Source organism: Melanotaenia boesemani, chromosome 3 (assembly GCF_017639745.1).
Source record: "Melanotaenia boesemani isolate fMelBoe1 chromosome 3, fMelBoe1.pri, whole genome shotgun sequence".
Lineage (NCBI taxonomy): Eukaryota > Metazoa > Chordata > Actinopteri > Atheriniformes > Melanotaeniidae > Melanotaenia > Melanotaenia boesemani.
The window spans coordinates 25,937,293-25,958,933 of record NC_055684.1 but is presented as its reverse complement, the minus strand read 5'-3'; the positions used below and the strand labels follow the sequence as shown (position 1 = coordinate 25,958,933).

At 37.6% G+C, this 21,641-nt stretch overlaps 1 protein-coding gene across 1 annotated transcript in view; it reads right to left on the bottom strand.

Moving 5' to 3' along the window:
- Positions 1-21,641, bottom strand: part of LOC121637208 (kazrin-like) — a 113,125-nt gene that overhangs the window by 1,543 nt on the left and 89,941 nt on the right. Inside the window, exons 5-9 of the mRNA XM_041981212.1 lie at positions 6,536-6,727; positions 4,784-4,920; positions 3,554-3,724; positions 2,237-2,417; positions 1,963-2,096 (exon numbers count right to left, since the gene is read on the bottom strand). Of these exons, the coding sequence (XP_041837146.1) occupies positions 1,963-2,096; positions 2,237-2,417; positions 3,554-3,724; positions 4,784-4,920; positions 6,536-6,727 (815 nt within the window). The remainder of the gene's footprint in view (positions 1-1,962; positions 2,097-2,236; positions 2,418-3,553; positions 3,725-4,783; positions 4,921-6,535; positions 6,728-21,641) is intronic.

Genomic DNA, 21,641 nt, shown 5'->3' with positions numbered 1-21,641 from the left:
TTTCCATACTTAATGAATTTTTCTTTAAGCGAGTTGGATGAGAAGACGGAGACTGTAATGTTTGTGTCGTTCATAAACTGCTGTGTGTAGGTGATTAACTTTAGCTTGGCATAAACATGGGGCAACAGTGAGCCTTGATTCAAGTAAAAAGGGCTAAAATGTTCCACCTCAAAGACAATATCTTTCGGCTGAGGGCAGTTACTTCTTAGAGCCTCTGTGGCCTTCGTGGCCATAGGGCAACATTTAGTTACTTCTGCACTTTGACTATTTATTGAATTAACAGATGAGAAAATGCTACTATGTAAATTATTAGTTTTATTACCTTAGGACAGAGTTCAGCCAGCTGTTTCTATTTTCATGCTAAGCTTTCTAATTGTATACTAGCTGAATACAACACTGTTTTATAATAAACAGGGATGCCTTGTAAAATGTTATTATTAAAAGCCTATATCTAAAAAGACATGAACATACACATACCAATGCAAAGACAAATGTTGAAACAACAAAAAGTATATTATCTCTTAAAATATACATCTAATGCTTGGTGCCTGCAACATGTTTTAATACAAGAAGCATCTTCATTGCTAGGTGTCATCAGTTGTCATTTTACCCCCAACTTATAAGTATTAAGAAACTGAGAATACAAACTGCTGTGCTGTTCATGAAAATGTAAAATTGTAGTGCAGTTACTGAACAGTTGGAAGCCTCTTTTGCAATACTTTTCTCAAAACTCTGGATATGTTCAGTACTTCAGGACCACAGTTGGGCCAGTTTTGCATCAAGACTTGTGATGCAAAACTCGTGTAGTTGTAACACGTGCAGAATGGGGTTGGCATTTCTTGCTGGATTACAAGGCCTTCTATGAAACCTGTATTGTCTAGGTGGCAGAATGTGTTGCTCTAAATCTGGTATATTTCACTCAGTCACCGGGTCACCGGTTCGATCCCGGCCCGGAGAGTCCATGTCTAGGTGTCCCTGAGCAAGACACCGAACCACTAATTGCTCCTGATGGGTTGTGGTTGAACGCCTTGCATGGCAGCTTCCGCCATCAGTGACATACATGCAAAGAGCTTTGGATAAGAGCGTTGTATAAGTACAGACCATTTACCAATCACAGTTGTGCAAATCCTCCATGCAAAATGAAGTGTTGCACCCCCACTATCATTACAGATACTGGCAACATGTTAGACAGTCCTACTCCTCTTTATCCAGGAGGACACAGCATCATGACTTTTAAAGTTTTTATTAATAATAAAAATTTATTTTCCACTTTGTTTTAATTCCTCTTAAATGAGCTCTGGTCATGAGAAAGCAACAACATTCCTGGATTTTCTTTTCCTTGCATGACAGAGTTTTAACTTGCACTTGTTGGTGTAGCAACAAGCTTTGTTTACTGAGAGTAGTTTTCAGAAGTGTTCCTGAGGCCATGTAGTGATTTCCACTACAGAATCGCATCTGTTTTAATGCATTGCTGCCTAAGGCCTGAAGATTACAGCCAATAAGTTTTGGCTTTCATCGTGTCGCTTGGGGACAAAGTGTTTCTTTGGATTCTCTGAATCTTTTAATAATCCTCCCCAAATTCTTTGTAATTACTATGCAGAGAAATTAAACTTAAAATTATGTGAGTGTGCATGATTGTTTGTCTTATTTGTTTCTGTGTTCATCCTGGGATTGACTGGTGACCTACAGGGTACATGATCAAATGCCAACAATGAATGGTTGCATTCAGCTTACAAAAAGAGAGCTGTCCATCTCCTCGTTAAACTCAGCTTCTGCAACATGACAATACTGTAAAAACATTGCTTTAAAATAGCCCTGCCACCACTGAGCTGGCAAGCTGAGCCCATCAGAATGACAAGATAGAGGAAAACACACAAACCAGAGAAGATAAAGAGAAGGAAGGCATGGATAGAAGATTGTGGAGATGTGATTACTTGGTTGAGGGGGCCAGGCAGCTCTTACATTGCAGAGGGAGTGCGTCCGATGTCGAGGTGAGTTGATGTCACTGGGCGTGGACGAGCGGTCCCCATCAGCCGCTGAGGCATCAGAGATCACAGAGGGTTGGCGAGAGTGACAGGGGCTGATCCTGACCACAGCTAAACACACACATGCATATTCACACGCCTTGAAAATCCCCCACTGTTAGTATGAGAAACCTCCAAGAAACCCTCTGTTAATATGCTGAAGCATCACCAAGCACCATGTAAACAGCAAAGGAACAGATGAGAAGTCTTACCCTGTCTGTCTGTGCCATGTCCATGATACAGGGTCTGTTGGCTTTGGCGGATGGCGGCTGTGAGCGGCAGATCAGCTTGCATCACCCACTCCTGACTGCCATTCACCATGGGCTCTGTTGGCATGGCCAGTGAGTGGCGTTTGGGTACATCTTTTGTCAGAGTGGCTAAAGACTGCTTTGCCTGGGAAACAAAAGAAAAAAAAATCAGAAACTAAGCATAAAATAAAAGGAAAACAAACCACAAAGATAAATGGTGCATGTTTTCTTCTTTTTTCCACACCAACACAGCTTTCAATACCAAAGAAACTACCAAAGAACTTTAAGATATGATGGCACTGTTTATGAATTCCTGTAATACTTTTGAAGAACAAACTGTACAGGTTTCAATAAAGGTTAGGTGGAATTGATGAGAAATGACCCAAAAACTTGCTCACAGCAGCTGTGTCAACACAGATGAGCGAGAAACCACTCAAGCTCACATCAGTGCATGCTTAATAAGGTTGACAATGCTTTACTAATAATCAACAATTCCAGTGACACAACAAAAAGACGACTAAGTGGTCCTCGTTATTATGTAAGTAAGTGGACTTATGTTATTACTCTGTGTCGTAGAGCTTCACTTTTGCCCAAAACACAAGAAGAAAAAAATCCTTCCCTCTGTTTTGAATCCTTAATACTCATACAGGGTTGATGCTGCAAATTTTCATTTTCATAAGAAAAGAAAACCTGAATTACTTTACTGCAGCCCACAAAAAAGACGCCATTAAACAGACTGTTAACAGCTGAATAAGTTATGCCCAGGTGTTTTTTATTATTTAAATATTGTTTTTGAGTTAATTAAGATACAAATCTCATTTGTTATACAGATAAATAAGTTCCCCGGAAAAGAGAAGAGAAGAGAAGAGAAGAGAAGAGTGATATTTTGTGGCAGCTCTGTCACTGATGTGCCAACAAATGTGATCTGTGGTGCAGCTTTATGTGAGGATCTGTGGGTGGTTGTGGCTTGCAAAAGGTGGAGAGAGATTAATGACGCATAAACTGACAGCTGTACCAAGGAGGAGCTAACATAATGGGGGAAAAAAAAGAAGAAAAGAGAAATCTCACATCTTCTCTCTCAGCTCAAAGGAAGACTTTTCTGAGAGAAAACAGATGAGGATATAAAGCAAATCAGCTTATTTCATGTGTTTAAACCCACATGAATACACAGCTTACATTTTGTTTACATTTACACCACACACACAGCAGTATTATGTTTAAGTGTCAGGACTGCGTTTAAATTAATTCTGCAAAGTTGTGTCCGTGTGAAGAGTGATTCACCATAGTGAGCTCAGCCTCCAGTTCTTTAATCCTGTTCTCCTTCATGTCCATCTGGGAGCGCAGGATGTTGGCCTGCTCTGTGGCTTCTTTGGTCTGCCTCCTCAGGTCCCACTTCTCCCTCTCCAGCATGTCCTTCTCCTTCGCCAATACTTTCACCGCATCCTCACTCTCCTGCAGCAAACCACACACATTCCCTGCTAATTACCATCAAACTAATTTAAAATGATCAGAGAGGCTCTAAATGTGGAATGATGCACCTCACAGCTGTTATGTTCTATGTTTAACAAAGTGAGCAAGAAACCAACACACACAGTTTGGCCACAGCGAACACTAGAACATGACAGCACCTGGGTCCAACTGGACTCAAGGCAGTCTATCACTTAATTATGACGTCCCATCTTGTTTGAATTCATGCTTGTGTTGTTCTTACTCTCAAATGTAAGTCGCTTTGGATAAAAGAGTCTGCTAAATGACTGTAGAATAGAATAGAATAGAATAAAAGGTTCTTCAAAAAGTAGAAACAATAGTAACTTTTGTTTTTCTCTGAATATCCTGATGTCACTTTGTATTGGAGTCTATTGGATCATTCATCGTTATGGGGACCTTTTTTTTCTTTTCTTTGAGCTGAAATGTTAATTATTTTGGAATACAAAAAAAAAAAAAAAAAAAAAAAAAAAAAATCAAAGCAGTTGTCAATTGAATAATTTTACTGAAAGTTTTGCTTCTGAACTTCATTTCTATCTTGAACAATGTGTGAAGAGACAAAAATATAATAATAATAATAATAATAATAATAATAATAATAATAATAATAATAATAATAACAATAACAATAATAATAATAATAATTACAACAGCCTATAGTGAGAAAGCACTTGCCCAGTAGTGCCACCAATTATTTTGAGTTAAAGCAAAAAAACCTATTACTATGTCTACATCTATTGTTATTAACTGTTTCAGATAATTCAGGTGGCATGAATATCTATGCAATGGCAACAAATACAGTATTAATTATGAAAACAAGAGCTTACATTAACAACTGCTGCACACAAGCACATAATATTTTGACAAATCCCTTATTAAATGCCTGTATCCTGCTTATAATTATGCAAACTCAAGGTTATGGTACAGGATAAAATGCTTTTTGCCTGTATAACTTTAAATCATGTGGTAATCTTTCTGATGATCACGGAGGGCAATGAGCAGATGGATCAGCTGGACTGGTGTTACCTTTCTGTGCTGGTCATAGTTGCGTATGAATTCTCGCAGCTGCTCCTCTCTGTTCTCCAGTGTTGTGTACAACTGCTGCATCTGACTCACCAAGTCTGCTTTCTCCACTTTTAGACGCTTACGATCAGCTTTCATGGCTGAAGGACACAGACCAACACAATGAGCAGTACATTAGTTATAATTACTGTCAGAATAACAAAATACTATAAAATCAAAATCTCTTTCAGTTAGAAACAAAGACTTGTAATAGCAGCAGAGATCCACTAGGTGGCACTGTGTTTTCTATTAATGAGGGAATCAGCTGCATTTTTTTTTAAAAGCTGATCACAAAACGCAAGTAGTATTGTGGCACATATTCATTCATATGTGAAACTATTTTCAGCTGGCATGTGGAGACTCATCCTCTAAGGGGATAATAAAAACTGATTTATTCCAGCTTCACTTATGACAGCTCAACACCAATGATGCAGCTGGTGGGGCTCTTTGCAGGCAAAAACAACAGAAATTCTCTTCTTGCAGCCTGTTTTTAAAAGACAGGGAGGCAAGACTGAAACCTGTACTTTCCATAACTGTGTCACTCTGGGTGAATTCCTTTGGAGAGTGCTCACCTGCCTCATGCTTAACAGTGAACCCTCAAACCTGTTTAGCAGCAGTTACGAGACAGTTAACAGGCTTGCAGTTTCCACCTGTGACTGAGCAAAGAGAACCATTAAACTAGACCACAGCTGCCTTTTGTTGCAAGAAATTATCTGCAGGACGCGCTTTAATTTATCTGCCATTAATACTTCAGAGTATAGCTTCTAAGTCATGATTGATGCATGTTAATAAAACTGAGGTTCACCTGGAGTTGGGCTGACTGCTCATCATGGGTTACACTCATTTAAAAAAACAAAACAAAACATGTGGTATTTTACCTCTTCCTATTAAGTCCACAACTCACATTATTATTAGTGAGTTATTCTTTTTTATATCTATAAATGACAGAAAACTGGTTGATTTAGGAAGTATAAGTACATTAATCGAGTTTGAATATTTAAAACAATAATACTTAATGTTAATAACAAAACAAAAACAACTACGCTTCTGAAAATGAAAACTCAATGCACAAATATAAGAAAACAATTACTTGGCATCTTCGATATTAAAGCTAAGTAAAGAGCTTATACAGTATCTCACAGAAGTGAGTACACCCCTTGCATTATTACAAATATTTCATTATATCTTTTCATGGCACAACACTATAGAAATTCAATTTTGATATACAGGACACCAAACTATAAAAACTAAACTCTGATACTCTGTGTGTCAAAGTTTAATTTCTTTAGTGTTGTCCCATGAAAATATATAATGAAATATTAGCAAAAATATGAAGGGTGTACTCACTTCTGTGAGATTCTGTAACTACAACATGTGAATGTTTCAAGTGAAGAATTCAAATTAGCTTGTTTCAGACAAGTTTTTAACGAGTTTGCTTCCTGTTTAATTTGCAAAACAATACATAACTTGACTCCAAAGAGAAGTACAAGAACATATACAGCAAGATTTTATGTAGATTTTTATATTCAACATAGAGCAGGTTTGTCAAACATTTGCCAAACTGTATTCTTTGTTGAGAGAAGTGAAATGTATACTTTAGAGGACCAACAGCTGTCCAGCTGACAGCTCAGACAGCTGTATTTTCTGGTATGGAGGTGTTGGAAACAAGGGACTCTGGCAGATTAGGCAAGAGAACAAGACTTGTTGACTCCTGACCTTGTAAGGCCTCCTTGGCTCGGTCCAGCTCCTGCTCCTTGTCACCCAGCTGCACACGGAGCTCAGTAGCAGAGAGCAGATTGGCAGAGCAGCCTCCTTGGGTCTCCTCCAGGTCCTTACTCAACATGTCTTTCATTTGCCTCAACAGGTGAACCTCCTCTTGAAGCTGTACCACTTCTTCACGAAGCAACACTAAGGGAGACAAGAGTGTTTGGGTTTAGAGTATGCCGAGAGAGAAGGAAAATCAGCAGAGCGATAAGTGGAGAAGGAATAAGAGAAAGGGGATTAAAGGAAAAAAATGGAAAAGAAATGGACTTATGAAAGAAAGGGGCACAGATAAAAGTAAAATCTGATTATACAGCACATAAACAAACCCAACTCTACTCATAACTTCCCTTATTAAAGTGTGGCTGCAGGTATTTTAGAAATGTGGTTAAATGCCAGAAACAGACTCAGGACTGGAGGCAGGAATAACAGTGTGTAAATGAAAAACCTCACTGTGTTATAACTGTTTAAACTATAAGAAACACACACTTGACTTGTGTTCCTCTATCCTGTATTTTCAGATAAACAGGATGGGATTTGGGGGGAAAAAAAGCTAAGGAAAGGACACAGTGGGCTAAAGAGGGATTTCATTGGCAAAAAAATGATGAAAAAGTACAACAAAGGAACCCCAATACCAGCAACAGTGTCATAATGATTTATACTGGGAACATAAGGTCTGTTCCAGAAGAATGCACACTTTTCATAGAGCAAATACAAATGAAAAACGCAGTCAGCCAAAACTTTCAACGATAGAGAAAAATCTGAAATGACAAATTTGTAATAGTGAAAGTTCTTAAAAGTGACTCAACACTAATGGAACCGAGCAAATGTTAAAAAAAATCTGAGTGCTAAACTTCAGATTAAATGTCATCCTAAATAATTAGTAAATAATGCATTTATATTTATATGCTTATTCCAATGGTGGGTCAAGGCAGGTACACCCTGGACAGGTCACCAGGCTTCAGTTTTAAAATCAGTTATAATTTTTGGTCTTTGTCCTTTTAGGACTATGCAGATGGCTGCACTGCAAAACATCCATTAATTGTAAGGAAAGATGCAAACTATTTATGAGCCAGCATGGAAATGTTTCCCTAAATATTCATATCTTCATAAAACCCCTTCATAAAAAAGATTTAAGAAAATGCAAGGAAGTCTGCATGTGTGTGTGAGAAAAGCAAAAAAAAGTCTCTGCAGGCCTGAAGCCAGATGCTGTGGGTGCTGCAGCAACTCAGATAAGACAGAAAGGGAGAGTCCATCGGTCTCTGTCAGAGTGGGACTGTGGAAACACACCAGGCTGCTCTGAGCTGCAAGTGACAAAAAGAGTTTGTTTCCCAGAGAGAACAATCTTTCATGTCCTTCTTGCAGCTCCAATCCTCTTATTCATCTGTTTACCTACAGGCTTTCCTATTTTTGTCATGGGCGGTCCAGCTGCTGCTTGTGAACATGCACAGCAGAACTGCACACGTTTTGATGTGCTTTCTTGTATTCTCCAAAATCCTCAACTCTAGACAACCTGTTCAAATGATGAGCTGCTGGGATGTGAAGGTCAATCTGCTCTTATAATTAGCTATTAATTTAGAAACAGATGATAAAGATGAGAGATCTTTTTCCTTTTTAATTAAACTGTGCATCTCCACCCATTTTGCCGGTTCTTTTAAATAAATCTCCAAACTTATGACCTATAGCTTGTGTTATATCTTTTGTAGTATGTAAGGATCATAATGTGGATAACCTAGAGAGAAATGTATTACACAATTGCCTCAGATTTAATTTTGTATCTACTTTCAACATCATCTAAGCCCATAATATGTGCCGATCTACATGTGTGCACAAAGCAAACAAATTTGTTGACTTCCCCTTCCTTTGTACCAAATCTAAAAGACATATAGAAGCTGCTTTATTGCAAATTGATTGAAGGGTGTGAACAAGGGTGATTAATTTAAACAAACCGAAACTCTTTCATGATATAGGAAGATCATATAAAGAGTATAAGGCTGTATAGACCGTGTAGTCTGAGCTTTAAGTGGCAGTACAGTGAACTTGGCCAAGCTATTAAAGTCTTCCCACATAAGAAGAGAAAGCCACTCATCTTTCTGCAAAGCAGTGGGCACTCCAAAGAGCCTCTCCTCCAACCCTCCCATTAGTGTGTCCATCAAAGCTGGTCAGGTAACAGCTAAGTTCTTGTCCCTTTCCCTTGCATTGCAGAGTTGCCAAAAGCCAGCACACAAGCACACACCCACACACACACGAATATAGACCCACACAGCTGAGGTAAGAGAGTTTATAGCGGCTGTAGGCTGATGATTAGACTGGAGAGAAAGCAGAGGTGCTGGAAAGGTGAAGTGAGGACTGGAAATGTGTTGATTGGTGGTCAAAGAGCTGAACTAGTCTGCTGTGAACAATATGAAGGATTAAAGTGGGCCTATTTATATACATGAATGATCAAAGATGCCCCATGTGCACTGTGCTGGAATATTGAGCTCGGATGAGACGGTAATTTTAAAGATATTGCCTAACATTGCTGTTGCTGCAAAATCCCATTCAATTTTAAAAGAACTTTCAGACTAACTATTCACAGCACGTCAAAACTGGACTTTATCTTCACTGACTCCCATCATGAGACAATTACTTCACTAAAAGACCATTTCTCAGCAAGTGAACTGACTCATTCGTAAACAGTTTTAATAAAAAGGTTAATCTGATTGAAAAAAGAGGACAGAGTAATCTGATTCTAGAAAGCTTTGTTGAAATATTCTCTAATTATGTTAATTAATAAAAACATAATTAATTTCAAAAGATTTGGTTTTACAGAAAAAATGTTTTAAGATATCTGAGTGTATTGAATTTCAGTTGTGTTGCTAAAAGCCCTGAATAAGACCATTAATATCTAAACCTATAAAAAAGAAAAACTAGTGGACATAACTAGGAGGGAGAGACTTAAAATTTTGTTCTCTTGCATCAGTCTGCAGTGGAATATCACATTTGTGGCAGTTTCACATGATGCAAAATGTAAATGTAAACATGTAATGTTTGTGAAGCCTTGAAATTCACCATTTTTGAGCATGTTTCATGTACTCTACTGCAACATGTCAATATGTTATGATTTTGAAATACAGATTTTGTCAGCATGCTATGTCCAGCTATTACACATTCTGATGTGAGAAAGCACCAGTCTCAGTATTTTTTGACTAAAAATCATTTCAACAACTAATCAAATACAAACAAACAGAAAAACATACACTACCAGTAAAAAGGTTTAACACTCTTTCCCATTAGAAGTAATGGGAAAGGATGTGCAAACCTCTGACTGGTGGTGTACATGATCCTTGTTGATCATCTGATTGTTCAGTTAATTATTTCAGCCAACATTACTTTGACTGAGAAAAACATGTGACAGTGCGGATCATCCAGATTACACAGAACAAATCGCAGAAGATTTCCCCCACTTAACTGTCCTAACATAACTTCTGAGGAATTTGCCATTTATTTTCTACTTTTCTACAATCACAACAGCTTAATTGTCATAAACGCCCTCATTCATCTGTATGAAAAGTTTCCTGATTGAGTTCAGACTCCTGACATCATCTTGCCTCAGTGCCATTTCTCTTAAGATGTCACATCTACCATGTGCAATTATTATTATTTTTTTTTTAGGTAAGCCTGAAAGAGAAACACACGTTTTAACTGGATTGTTTTGTAATTTAACTAAAATTTGGAAGCAAAATTACTGAAGCAAATGAAAAAGGCATAAAAATCTCTGCAGTGAAAACAGTCAGCTGCCCAGCTTTAGGTGTTAAGGTGTGCATGGCTTTCACTTTCCCTCCCTCAGTTGACAAGACAGAATCTGTGAAATTTTAGTTAGTACAATGGTTCCACTCAGCTATTTCTGTCGATGAAAAATCCAGAGGTGATGATGCTGCCTGTTCCTATCATGAAATCTCTCAGGTTCAGTTACTTATGGTTGGACAACGGGGTCACAGAGTTCCTGTGCAACAGTATGCTGCTCTGTCAGAGCTCTCCTCTTACAGCAGCAGAGGAGATTCAACTGTTTCATTCACAACTGAACGTTCATGCACAGAGAAATGTAACTTGAGCTGATTATTTAATGATAGATTTTTCTCTTTTCTGGTTTTATGTTCCAAAATTGTCAGCGCTTATTACACTAACCATGATGAAAACCAAGTAACATACTTCTGCTTATCTAGCTGCAGCATGAAAAATGTGTCAAGTTTGGACAGGAGGGCTGCTCAGTCTGGTCGAGCAACTTTAGATCCATGGAATAAGCATGTTAGGAGGACACCCTCTACGATGTCACTGAAACATTGTAAAAACTCCACCATGTTCCTGTATGACTCAGGCTGGTTTCCTCTGGAAAATTCCAATTAAATGTTATTATGAAATCATGTTTCTTGTAAATCTATTAGTGTAAGTGGCATCAATAATCAAAACCTCACTTGACCTCTGCAATTGTGTTTTCTCAAGAAGACCTTCCACCATGCTGCCGCTCTCTGTGCACAGCTATAATCTGCTATCTGCTGGAAAAGGGGGTGTACATGCTGCAGATGTTCATGGAAATGGAGCAACAGGATGAAATTGGTAACAATTTCTTCTAAAGAGCTGAAAGATGTTTTGCTCAAATTGGACATCAAAGCAGGACTTTTAAATGGTGAATTTTTCACTTCGATATTTACACAGTGAATAATTAATGAGGTAACGTGTACATCAAAGCTTTCTTTGGTCATTGGGGATATAAAAACAACAACAAGCTTTGCTGTCACTGGTTGATGTGAGTAGAGCTCTTTCAAACAACTACAGCTAAGTTCTAAAATGCTTTATCAAAAACCTCTAAACGGGCTTCCATTTTGTAACAGTTTACCCAGAATTAACCCATTAAAGATGGGTCAACTGGACAGAGTCCTTCTCAGGGGCTCAGTGCAAAATGACACATATTACATGAGTGTGTAGCTGCACTGAAGGTGATTGTGCTGACTCAGACTCTCATCCTCTTCAAGGGGTAGTGAGCTAACATTGTCTCTGTAATGACTCCTGAGCTAAATGATGTGATGACCACTGGGCCAAATTAGCTTTCTTATGTTTGCCCCTGATGACACAGGACATCATGTCTTCTGAACTTTTACAAGTCTGAGTAATTTCCACTAATTTGTGGACCATGAACAGCCTTCAACCACTGGAAGTCACATTTATTTTCAAGAGTCTGAAAAAAAGTCCGTAATAAGAGATCATTTCTGGGCAACAGAAACAAAGAGAGAGAGAAAAAAACTAAAAAAAACAAAAACCTTTAAAGATGATTTGAGTTCGAAGTTAAAGGAGGTATTCGGATAAAACTGTCAAAAGATAGAATGACTAAAATATTCACTATTATTATCAGTGTGTTTAACCTGCTTTGCCATGCCGTAACATTTTGACTTGTGACTTAAATGTGTATAATTTAAATCAACTGATCAAAGACAGCACTAAACGTCTTCTGATTCATCAAGTATTTATAAAACTCAATACAAGATGAAAAGACTGCTGATTTCACTACAGAGTATCATTAATGAACACCAGACACTTTATATTGTTTGATTTAATATGAGCACACACTTGTCATTATGTTCATCCATGTGATGAAGTGTGTTTCCTGTTGATGCTGGATTACTTGCTAAGTGTCTGTGCTCACAGCTGGCTATTTCTGCACTGTATTAGGAGAAGAGACTTTTGAGCTCTGGCTTCCATTTATTGCAGTATAAAGATCAGTTGAGATTCCTACAAGTGAAGACTGAGGGCTTGACTGGTCAGTAAATACGGAAAACAAGGCCCACATGTTAAATATCAACCACGTGTGTCATCAGCCTCAACTTATTAATATCGTCAGTCTGATCTCATATGTATGTCTTAGTAGTAAAAAACTGAAGTGCACAAACATTCATGAAACTCAATGACTGGAGGGCCTCCTATCACGCCTCATCAAACAGCTTATAAATAATCTTGAGAATAAGTTCAGAAATATCTCCTCAAAATGACCCCTTAAGTTTCTCTAACACATCTGAGTATGAGTGAATAAAATTCAAGACATTCTCTTCAGCCTCTGCTTCATTTCTTGTGAAATACTTAACCACAAACGGTTATTTTCAGTGATCAGATTTTCTTGATCTAAAACTGATATCAGCTCCATTACACTACTACCCCCAGTCACTGTGACTTGAAAGAAATTCGTCAACAAGCCTGAACATGTACAGAGTTTGTAAAAATGTGTCAGTTGCACTTCATTTTTACTTTGTAAGCCTATGAAATAATGCTTATAAGTTAAATATTACAGCCAGTGCTAAAATCACCATTTCTTTTGAATATGTGATCCTGGTCAAATTTACAGAGGGTTTACTGAGGGTCTCTCAGGTTCATGTGTGTGACCAAACAAGTTAAAGATAATGAGTATGTAATTTCCACAAAAAAGGGTTATTTCAACATGAAATTAAGAGGACATTTTTTAAGTTTAATTATATTTAATTAATTGTTATTAATTTAAATTTTTAATCTAAAACATTTAACAAAAGTTCTAGAAGTTAGTGGGACTCACAACAAATCACAAATATCTTAAAATTTAGCTCTTAAAAAAAAAAAGAAAAGAAAAGAATCACATGACATGAACTGGAGACAGACTAAACTTACTAATTCGATGACTTCAGGCTTTACTAAACAAACTAAGAAAAGCTCCTAAGTCAACATGAACTTTAATATCCATGACTCAGCATGTCCCTTTGATTTCTGAGACTTTTGATTCAACAGTACTTAATTCTTTAAAACAAACTCCCTAGATGCAATTTTAGTATCTCATTTAAAGAGCCTGTGATAGGTGGTAGCCAGGGGTGGGTCTAGAAACATTTTGGTGGTGGGCCAGGCAGGGAGACAGATCAGACCAAAGGTGGCCCATGTACATGAGACCTTAAAAAAAAAAAAAAACATATTATATATATGTAGACCTAGCAAAGACTGGTTGCTTTGGAGTTATCCTGCACTGCATGGCTTTAATCACTGCTGCACAAACATTTATGCTTCACTCATAACAAGAAAAACTTTCTTTGAGTCAAATCACATTTTTTCAGTATTACTGGGTATTTAACTTTGCACGGTCATCATATATGGTGATGTTATGACTTTTACATCTTCTTTAGAAAATGTAAACAGCTCGGAGAGACTAATATTATCGCCCACGTAGGCAGTCGATGAGATGATGCTGTATGAATGCAGCATTGTGACCCAGAATATAGTTATGTTGACGAAGAACAACACACACAACAGGGATGTCAAACTCCGGTCCTCGTGGGCCATTGTTCAGCAGGTTTTAGATGTTTCCCTGTTTCAACACACCTGACTTTAACTAATGCGTCATTGTGCAAAATTTGACAACAAGCTTTGAGATCCATGCGACTGATTAAACAAGACTTCAACCACAAAAAAAGTCACTTCAGAGTTTTTATGTCACAGCAACCTGTTGCTTGAGAAAAAGGTATAACCTAAATATTGTCTAGAGCAGAAAAATATCAAAGTTAATTCACAATTGAAATCTAACAGAAAAAACAGAAAGCAGAGAAAGAGAACCATTTAAGGCTTCAGCTGAGAGGCTTCACAAATAAGCACATTCATCTCCTCAGTAGCTCTTTGCTGTGTCTCAAATCAAGAGGTAGTTGGGGGGTGGATAGCGCAGGTGGGCTGCTGTGATTAGTGGGTCTTTTTAAATAATCAGCAGGTTTATTTTTAGCATCTATATTGTTAATTTGTACTATGAGCACAGTAGGAGCTGGTGCAGTGATGGAGCAGAGGCTATATAGAGTGTGTGGGCTGTAAAGAGTCACATTTGATATGCTGAGGCTTCAAACAGCAGTAGAAGCACTTCTATCAGATAAAAAAAAGACACCAGAACAAGCAATATACCTGATGTCTCAACAATCTGAGACTCCAACTCAAACTGTGTTCAGAAAAAAAAAATCTAATACTAAGATTATAAGGAAATCCAATTTGATTTGCTCCATACAAAGCCGATGAGGAAGTGCTCTCAGTGGCTGATGTAGAGAGGATTACAAAGAAGGCAGCAACATATCGAAACGCTTCTTCACTGTTGATGAAGTACTTTCGCAGCTATAAGCTATCTATGATTCTGGAGGGGCATAATTGCTTCCTGAGGATGATAATTGGTCATCTAGCGACAGTGAAAGTAAAGCTTTTGTTAGAAATCACGGTGCACCAGTCCATAATGTTCCTGAAGCAACACATGTGGGAGATAACAACATTGAGACTTTACCTAACCGAGGTTGTTGAGGCAGAATCTGATCATTTAGCAGTGTTATTTATTTCTGTCTACAGTGTTGTCTACGTGTTTTTTATATACATGTTTTATATATATATATATATATATATATATATATATAATCTAATTATTTATAGGCTTTGTAATTAATTAATCTTGATTAATCACATTTTAATCACATAAGAATATTTGTCCCCAAAAAGCAAATTTTTTTACTTCACTAGGTTTTAGTGGAAGACTTGGTCAAATAACAGACACAGACATTAATATTGTTAACTCAAGTCATAGTAATGTTTGGAAAAATACACTGAATTGTATTTCAATTCCAAACAGTAAAAAAAGAAATAGAAAATATCCCTGGCTCAAAAGTTAAGAAGTAAGAAGAAGTAAAGGTTCTTTCACGTCAGTTTTCAAGAGTCTCCAATAACACCAGAAAAAGTCTCAAGATTTGTCGCTAGTTGCTTCTTTGAAATAGTCACTAAATTCGCTAAATATAGCACTACAATTCCTACAGTCAAATTATCATATTTAATATTCAGTGAATACCAAAGCACTCAACAACAGCCTCAAGTCTTTGTTCTATAGGAATCAGCAGAGGATGTCCATCTTCCCTGAATCCACCCACCTTAATCTTTTGCTTGTTGTGAGACTGCTTTGTCTCGAGTGTCGTCTTTTTAAATGGAAAACATGCACAATATTATTCAAGTTGTGGTGACTGTTGAAAATATTCCACCTCTTCACCCTGAGAAACCCTTTTGGTTGCTCTGCCACTACTGTACATTTATAATTACAGAGCTGCAGATATTGATATAACATTGTCAAATGGGTTTTGAAGTGTCTTGTTAGATCTAATCACTCAAAAAAACTCACATATGCATGAGTGCATCTTGCTGCCAGTAGTGAAATCCCACTTACCAGCTCATGTGCAAGCCACAACAGAAGCATTGCTGTGTTTGGCAGATAAGCTAGGATGCTTCAGCTCATGAACTGATCCTTTTTCTCCTCCTCTGTTTTCTCCCTCTATCAGTTTGACAGAGGTTAATTTCCTTCAGTCAGATCATTTTTGCTTCTTTATCGCTGATAAGGAAACATGCTCGCCTACGGTTTGCAGCACATTCCTGGCAAGCTGTGAATTTATGAAGAGGTTTTCTTCACCATTGAGATGATTTACTCCCTCCATCCATCCGTTCCTTTGCTTTTTCAACTGTCCAGTCCACACCCAAATGTTGTTGGCAACCAGCTAACCTTAATATCTGTGGCAGATTTTTACATTTAATGAGCTAAAATTGCATTTGACCCCTTGTAGTTTAGATACAATGTGTTTATAGTTGTTTTTAAACTTATAATTAAACTTGGACCTGGCTCATTACTCGAAAATCTGTATTTCAGTGCAAAATGAATTTCCTCAAGCAAGAAGAAAGTATGAAGAAAAATATAACTCTTGGAAAGTCTGAATATCTGTGCAAGTTAATGTTACCTTTTGGGAACGGCCTCTATTAATTAATTGCCTGTTGGTTTACATTACAACTGAGGTCAGTACATTGATGCCAAGTGTAGACGGCTGTAATTAATTCACACGTTTATTATGTTCAGATTAGGCACACTGCCAAGGATGTGCCCCAAGATGAACACAGAGATCACAGACAAAGCTATTTATATTTCTAATACTGTCACAAACTGCATTTATCTGCACTGTCACTCAATGAAGGATCATTTATAAATGGTCATAGTTTACATTAAGTTAATTAGCCATTGATTAAGAAAATTAACCTGACTTTATAGTAGAATCTTTAGAGGAATAAAGATCTCTGCAGTTTAGATTTGCACAGCAATAAAGCTGAGTTCAATCAATCATAAGGACCCCTGCCCTTTCATCATTCTTACAAGTGAAAAGCCTGAGAAGCAAACATCCTCAAGCTGTTTTAACTCAAGTATGGCCTCAGTTTCCATAGAAAATGTAATCATTTCACATTTCTAGAGACAATTTATTCTGTTTGAAAGAAGTGTGTATGGAGACATTCTGTAGATAGCAAGTGTGAGGCTCATAAATCACACTGTAGCTCCTTTAAAGAGAGACATTAAAATAGAAATAATAGTATCTCATGTGTCCTGAGGCATAAGCATAATCCCACATACTGTACAGTATGTGATGCCTGTTTAGCAGCTAGAGGTACCACTGATGTCTAAAAGCCTTACTGACAGGTTTAAACCATGTAAACATTGCAATAAATACACATTCTGTGTGGCTACAGCTCACACAGAAATAAACAAAAGCAAAACAATAGAAAAATTAACATGTGGCACATGTCTTGGTAAAACACTGTGAGTACAATACTGAAGGAGGTAGTACCATCTGTCTGTTGCATTGCAATTGGTCAAAGTCATTATCTTCTGATGAGCTCAGGGTTCAGAGTACAACAGCTGCAGTAGGAGCATGCACAACGCGTTGGGAGCACATTTATTTCTATTCAGACACCTAAACATAAAGACAAACTTTAGAAAAACCCTAATCATAACCTGTGAGCAAAAAATAAAGATAATCTCACTGAGAAGGGGAGATTTAATACAAACCAGATACCTGTAACATATTTCAGTATGTTAAAACAATATTCAACATTTTTACTCATTATTATTCGGTAAGGGAAGACAAATGTGGTTTCTATCAATCCAAACACCAAAGGTACTGTTGCTATTATTGTCCATTGGTATTATTTCCTCCCAGATTAGAAAAGCTTCTGTATGTCTGCTGAGCCACTAAAGTCTGTAATACTGTGCAGTATTTGACCAACACCACTCTATTAATGCACAACGCTTATAGGAGATTAACAGATCATCCATATGAACATGTCCGTCAGCAGGTCAGCATGTAGGTCAGACCAGCATTAGTTCCTAAGCAAAACAGCAAATAAGACTGGGATATAGAATAGATTTATTAAAAAAAAATCAGCTCAGTACGATTAACATGAACACAGAAGCAAAAGCAAAGCGTCTGTACAGTAACACTATTTTATGGAATACCCTCAAAGTGTCAAGATGAAAGGAGGAGTATCTTACAGTACTGTTTCAAATACTGAAAACCATGTGCATTGTGACACACTGTTTAATAGCTTTTCGTTTAATGCTGCATTAACCATGAAAGTGTTTTAAACCTGTTAAAAGCAGTGCTTATTTTCCAGTAGTTCACATTAAAGCTGAAACAAGCATTGCATGAAGCTGATTGTCACAAAACCTAATTATGAGGGTTTTTGATAAAATAAATTTTTCTACAACCTTTTAAATAAACTGTCATCTACCAGCTTTCCTACTTTGTATACCTTATAGTTTTGTAATCTTCTGTGATAATTAATTCAGTATTTTAGGGCCTGTTTGTAATACAAAAACATTTTTAAAGACTCAATTTGCTTTTTAGTTTTCCTCTTCAATGTGTTGTAGCTATCATTGCATGTCCACACAGGAAAGGTATTCCCTCTGAGAAAAAAATTACCGGTAACGGCAATTTGTAATTTAGGCTTTCTGATTACATCACTATGAAGCAGCCAAGTGTTGTAGCAAACAGAAAAATCAGAGCACACAGGTTCTTTTATTTATGGAGCCTTAAAGGGACTGACACTATGAAGAATTGAAAAGTGTCAAGAAGTGCGGCAGAAAAAGAAGTAGTGTTAGGAATATAACATCTTTTGTGAACTTTAAAACACGTAAATCTCCCCAACAATCTTTTAAGAATAAAATAATGAACTTGTAATTAAGAATTTAAGTAATTCAAGCCATTTTACAGACTAATTATTTATCTAAGAATGAATCAATTAGCTTTTAAGCTGGTCATGAAAGTAGTTATTAGTTGCAGTGGGTTTCTGTTTCATAAACTGCCATGTGTTTAATAAGGATTTAACTAATAATTTAATATAAGTCAAATAACTATTGTTTCCTATTGTAATTAAGTCTGAATAGAAATCTAAAGCAACAGAAAAAAAGACAAACAGTTCAATGAAGCCATTGAAGCAAAGGCATTCTTCACTGCTCAATACTTGACTCTGTTTTCCATTCAATGGCAACATGGGAGTTTCACAAATGAACACACTGGTTTTTACTCTCAAATTTCTGTTATATAATGAAGCCAAGCACAAACCTATACACATGAGAGTAAAGACAGTCATCAGCAACACAAGCCACATTCATGGCCACTGCTAACACACAACAACAAATTCTTTCAATTCCCCTCTGACTCCTTTTCTGTCAGTAACTCACCGGCCTTCCCTTCCTCCTTTTCGGACCTCATGTCCTCCTCGGCACAGGCTCCGCTTGACTCCACTCTAAAATATGGTCTGAACTCTCATAGCATGTGAAAAAACAAAAAAAGAAAGCACACACACACATATACGTACAGACCGGTGAGCACACACCATTCAAATTTCACCCACAACACCACCAGAGCTGGACGCTCAGCTCCGTGGCTCCACCCAGGCAGGTTACTAGGAAGCCTTCCCCTGAGAGCCACCGTCCCTGTTGCTTTTCTCCCTTTCTGTGTACCTGTTCAGGGACACGCCCAAATACAGCTTTGACAACTTTCGCCCACGCCCACTCCCGCTTTTCGTCTCCCCCACAAATACACAGGCAGGGAGGAGGGGGAGGGGAACACAAACTGCACCTCAGGTAACAAACTGGGTGAGGAACTCTCACTCCACCTGATGGCAGAAAGCTAACAGATCATTTTTATGTATGCTGTTATACTAAGAAATAACAGAGAGAACAGAGAACCTCTCCTTGTAAAAGCTATGCACTCCCTTTGAGTCTGCAATGTTCACTGAGTTTATTTTACTCACTTCCTGAATGTGATCTTGTGTTTTGGCCACAGAAGACAGCAACATAAACCCTGAACGCAATGTAAAAGGAGCTTGAGCAAACTTAAATGTAAATGTCCCCATAAATAGATCAAAACTGTGAAGAGGGGACAGGAAGTTCATGCTTCAAACCAAACTGTCTTACCTCTACATGCTCAGATGTGTTTGTAAATACAGGCTCTTGTGTGGTATCTTAAACCCTCCAGCCATTTGATTGCTTTGCTGCTCTATGCTGACAAAGGGCCATCTGAGTCAGGTTGGATGTTGACTTGGATGTGAGTGGACAGAGAAAATAAGGATATGGCTATTCCATTTTTCCTCTCAGAGATCTTTATGCCTGAGGCAGGTACAAGCAGATAGTTTGGAGAAAATTAATTCAGCCTGCAGGGTTCACCTCGATATAAACTGGTAATAGAGTTTTTTTGGTTTATAAGCACTTGAGTGACACAAGTAGCATACTGAACTGCACGTATACTGTGTCTGTTTGTGTGCAAAAGAAATTTGAGTCAAATCTTTTTGTATTCAAGGCGTGACTGCATTTAAAAGCAACAATGTCATTTGGCCTGCCTGTCAGAAGTTGATGCTTTGCATTTAGCTTCGCCCAAAGATCAAATGTAATCTAACCAGATAGTTGTCACATGAAGCGCTGGATCTGTCAATCATGCAATGACACCTCGAGGATTACAGCCAGATTCTGTCTGACTGATCTGAGCTGAGACAAAATGCTGCAACAATGACTCTCCATTAGTTTTTGCAGTAGGGATGTTGGAGTTTAAGGCTGATATTGCAAATGCATGCTTTTCTTGCACTGGCCATTAGTTTAAGTTTTCGTAGAGCCAAATTTTTACTACTTCAAAGCGGATCATATCTACACAGATTTTAAATAAATAGAAGTGAGGTTAAATGTACTTGGAATTAATACAACTGCATTTAAATAAATAGAAAAATGTAAACCATCGGTAAATATAAGGAAAAATTTACTATTTTAATTCTCAGCATAGTCTGATATTTTCTGTCAACCATCTCCACACACACAGCAAGTTGTGGAAGGCAGGTGTAACAGCCTTGACACCAGGTGAAACCTGTTTACTCTACTCTCCAGATGTGGGTTTTTTTTTGGCTTAGCAACAAAACTTCTACTACAAAACATTAGCAGAACTGCCATTCATGTTCTGTCAGGTTGTTCTATGGGTTCATCTTACTTCTTTGTTTTGTGTCTCCTGGTCTTTTCTTTTCCTCATCTTTCTCCCTATGATCCATAAAGTGATCTTAGCAACATGAAGAAGGAAGTTTAACTTCCTAAAAGACCTGAGGAGAAGAGAGGAGTGAGGTGAGAAGAGCTGTGCTCGAGAAGATGATGCTCAGCGAGGATGGAGAACGTAATCATTTTACTGAAACCTCTCTGGAAGTAGTATGAAAGGAGTGTGATGTATTATCCACCATTGTAAACTGAATATAAAGTCAATACACGCATTGTCAGGATATGAATGTTCATCTAACAGTGGGGGTAATAAAACAAGGGACTGAATCTGTGCTACACAACATACTGAACTGGTATTTCCAAAATGAGCAATTGTGGTAAACGGCTTCTTTCTTGTTTGGACCTTAAGCTCTGATGATAGGAGTGGAATCAGTTGCTGGATCAACTACGATATCTGTGTTGCCTAAATGCATAAATGTAAATAAGTGATACACAATAAGTGTTAAAATGTCTGTTTTAACAGGAGCCACAATGTTTTCCGAACCATAACTACCTCGGTTTTAACTCATAACAAAACCATGTAGTTTGTACTGTAAAACTATGAAAAAACTAGGCGTGAAAGTGGGAGGAAACAATGAGTTAATGCAAAAGCTTTAATCTTAAAGTAAAGCTACTGTAGTAGTGGTCAGTACAAGACTCAGTCTTGACTCTTCCTGC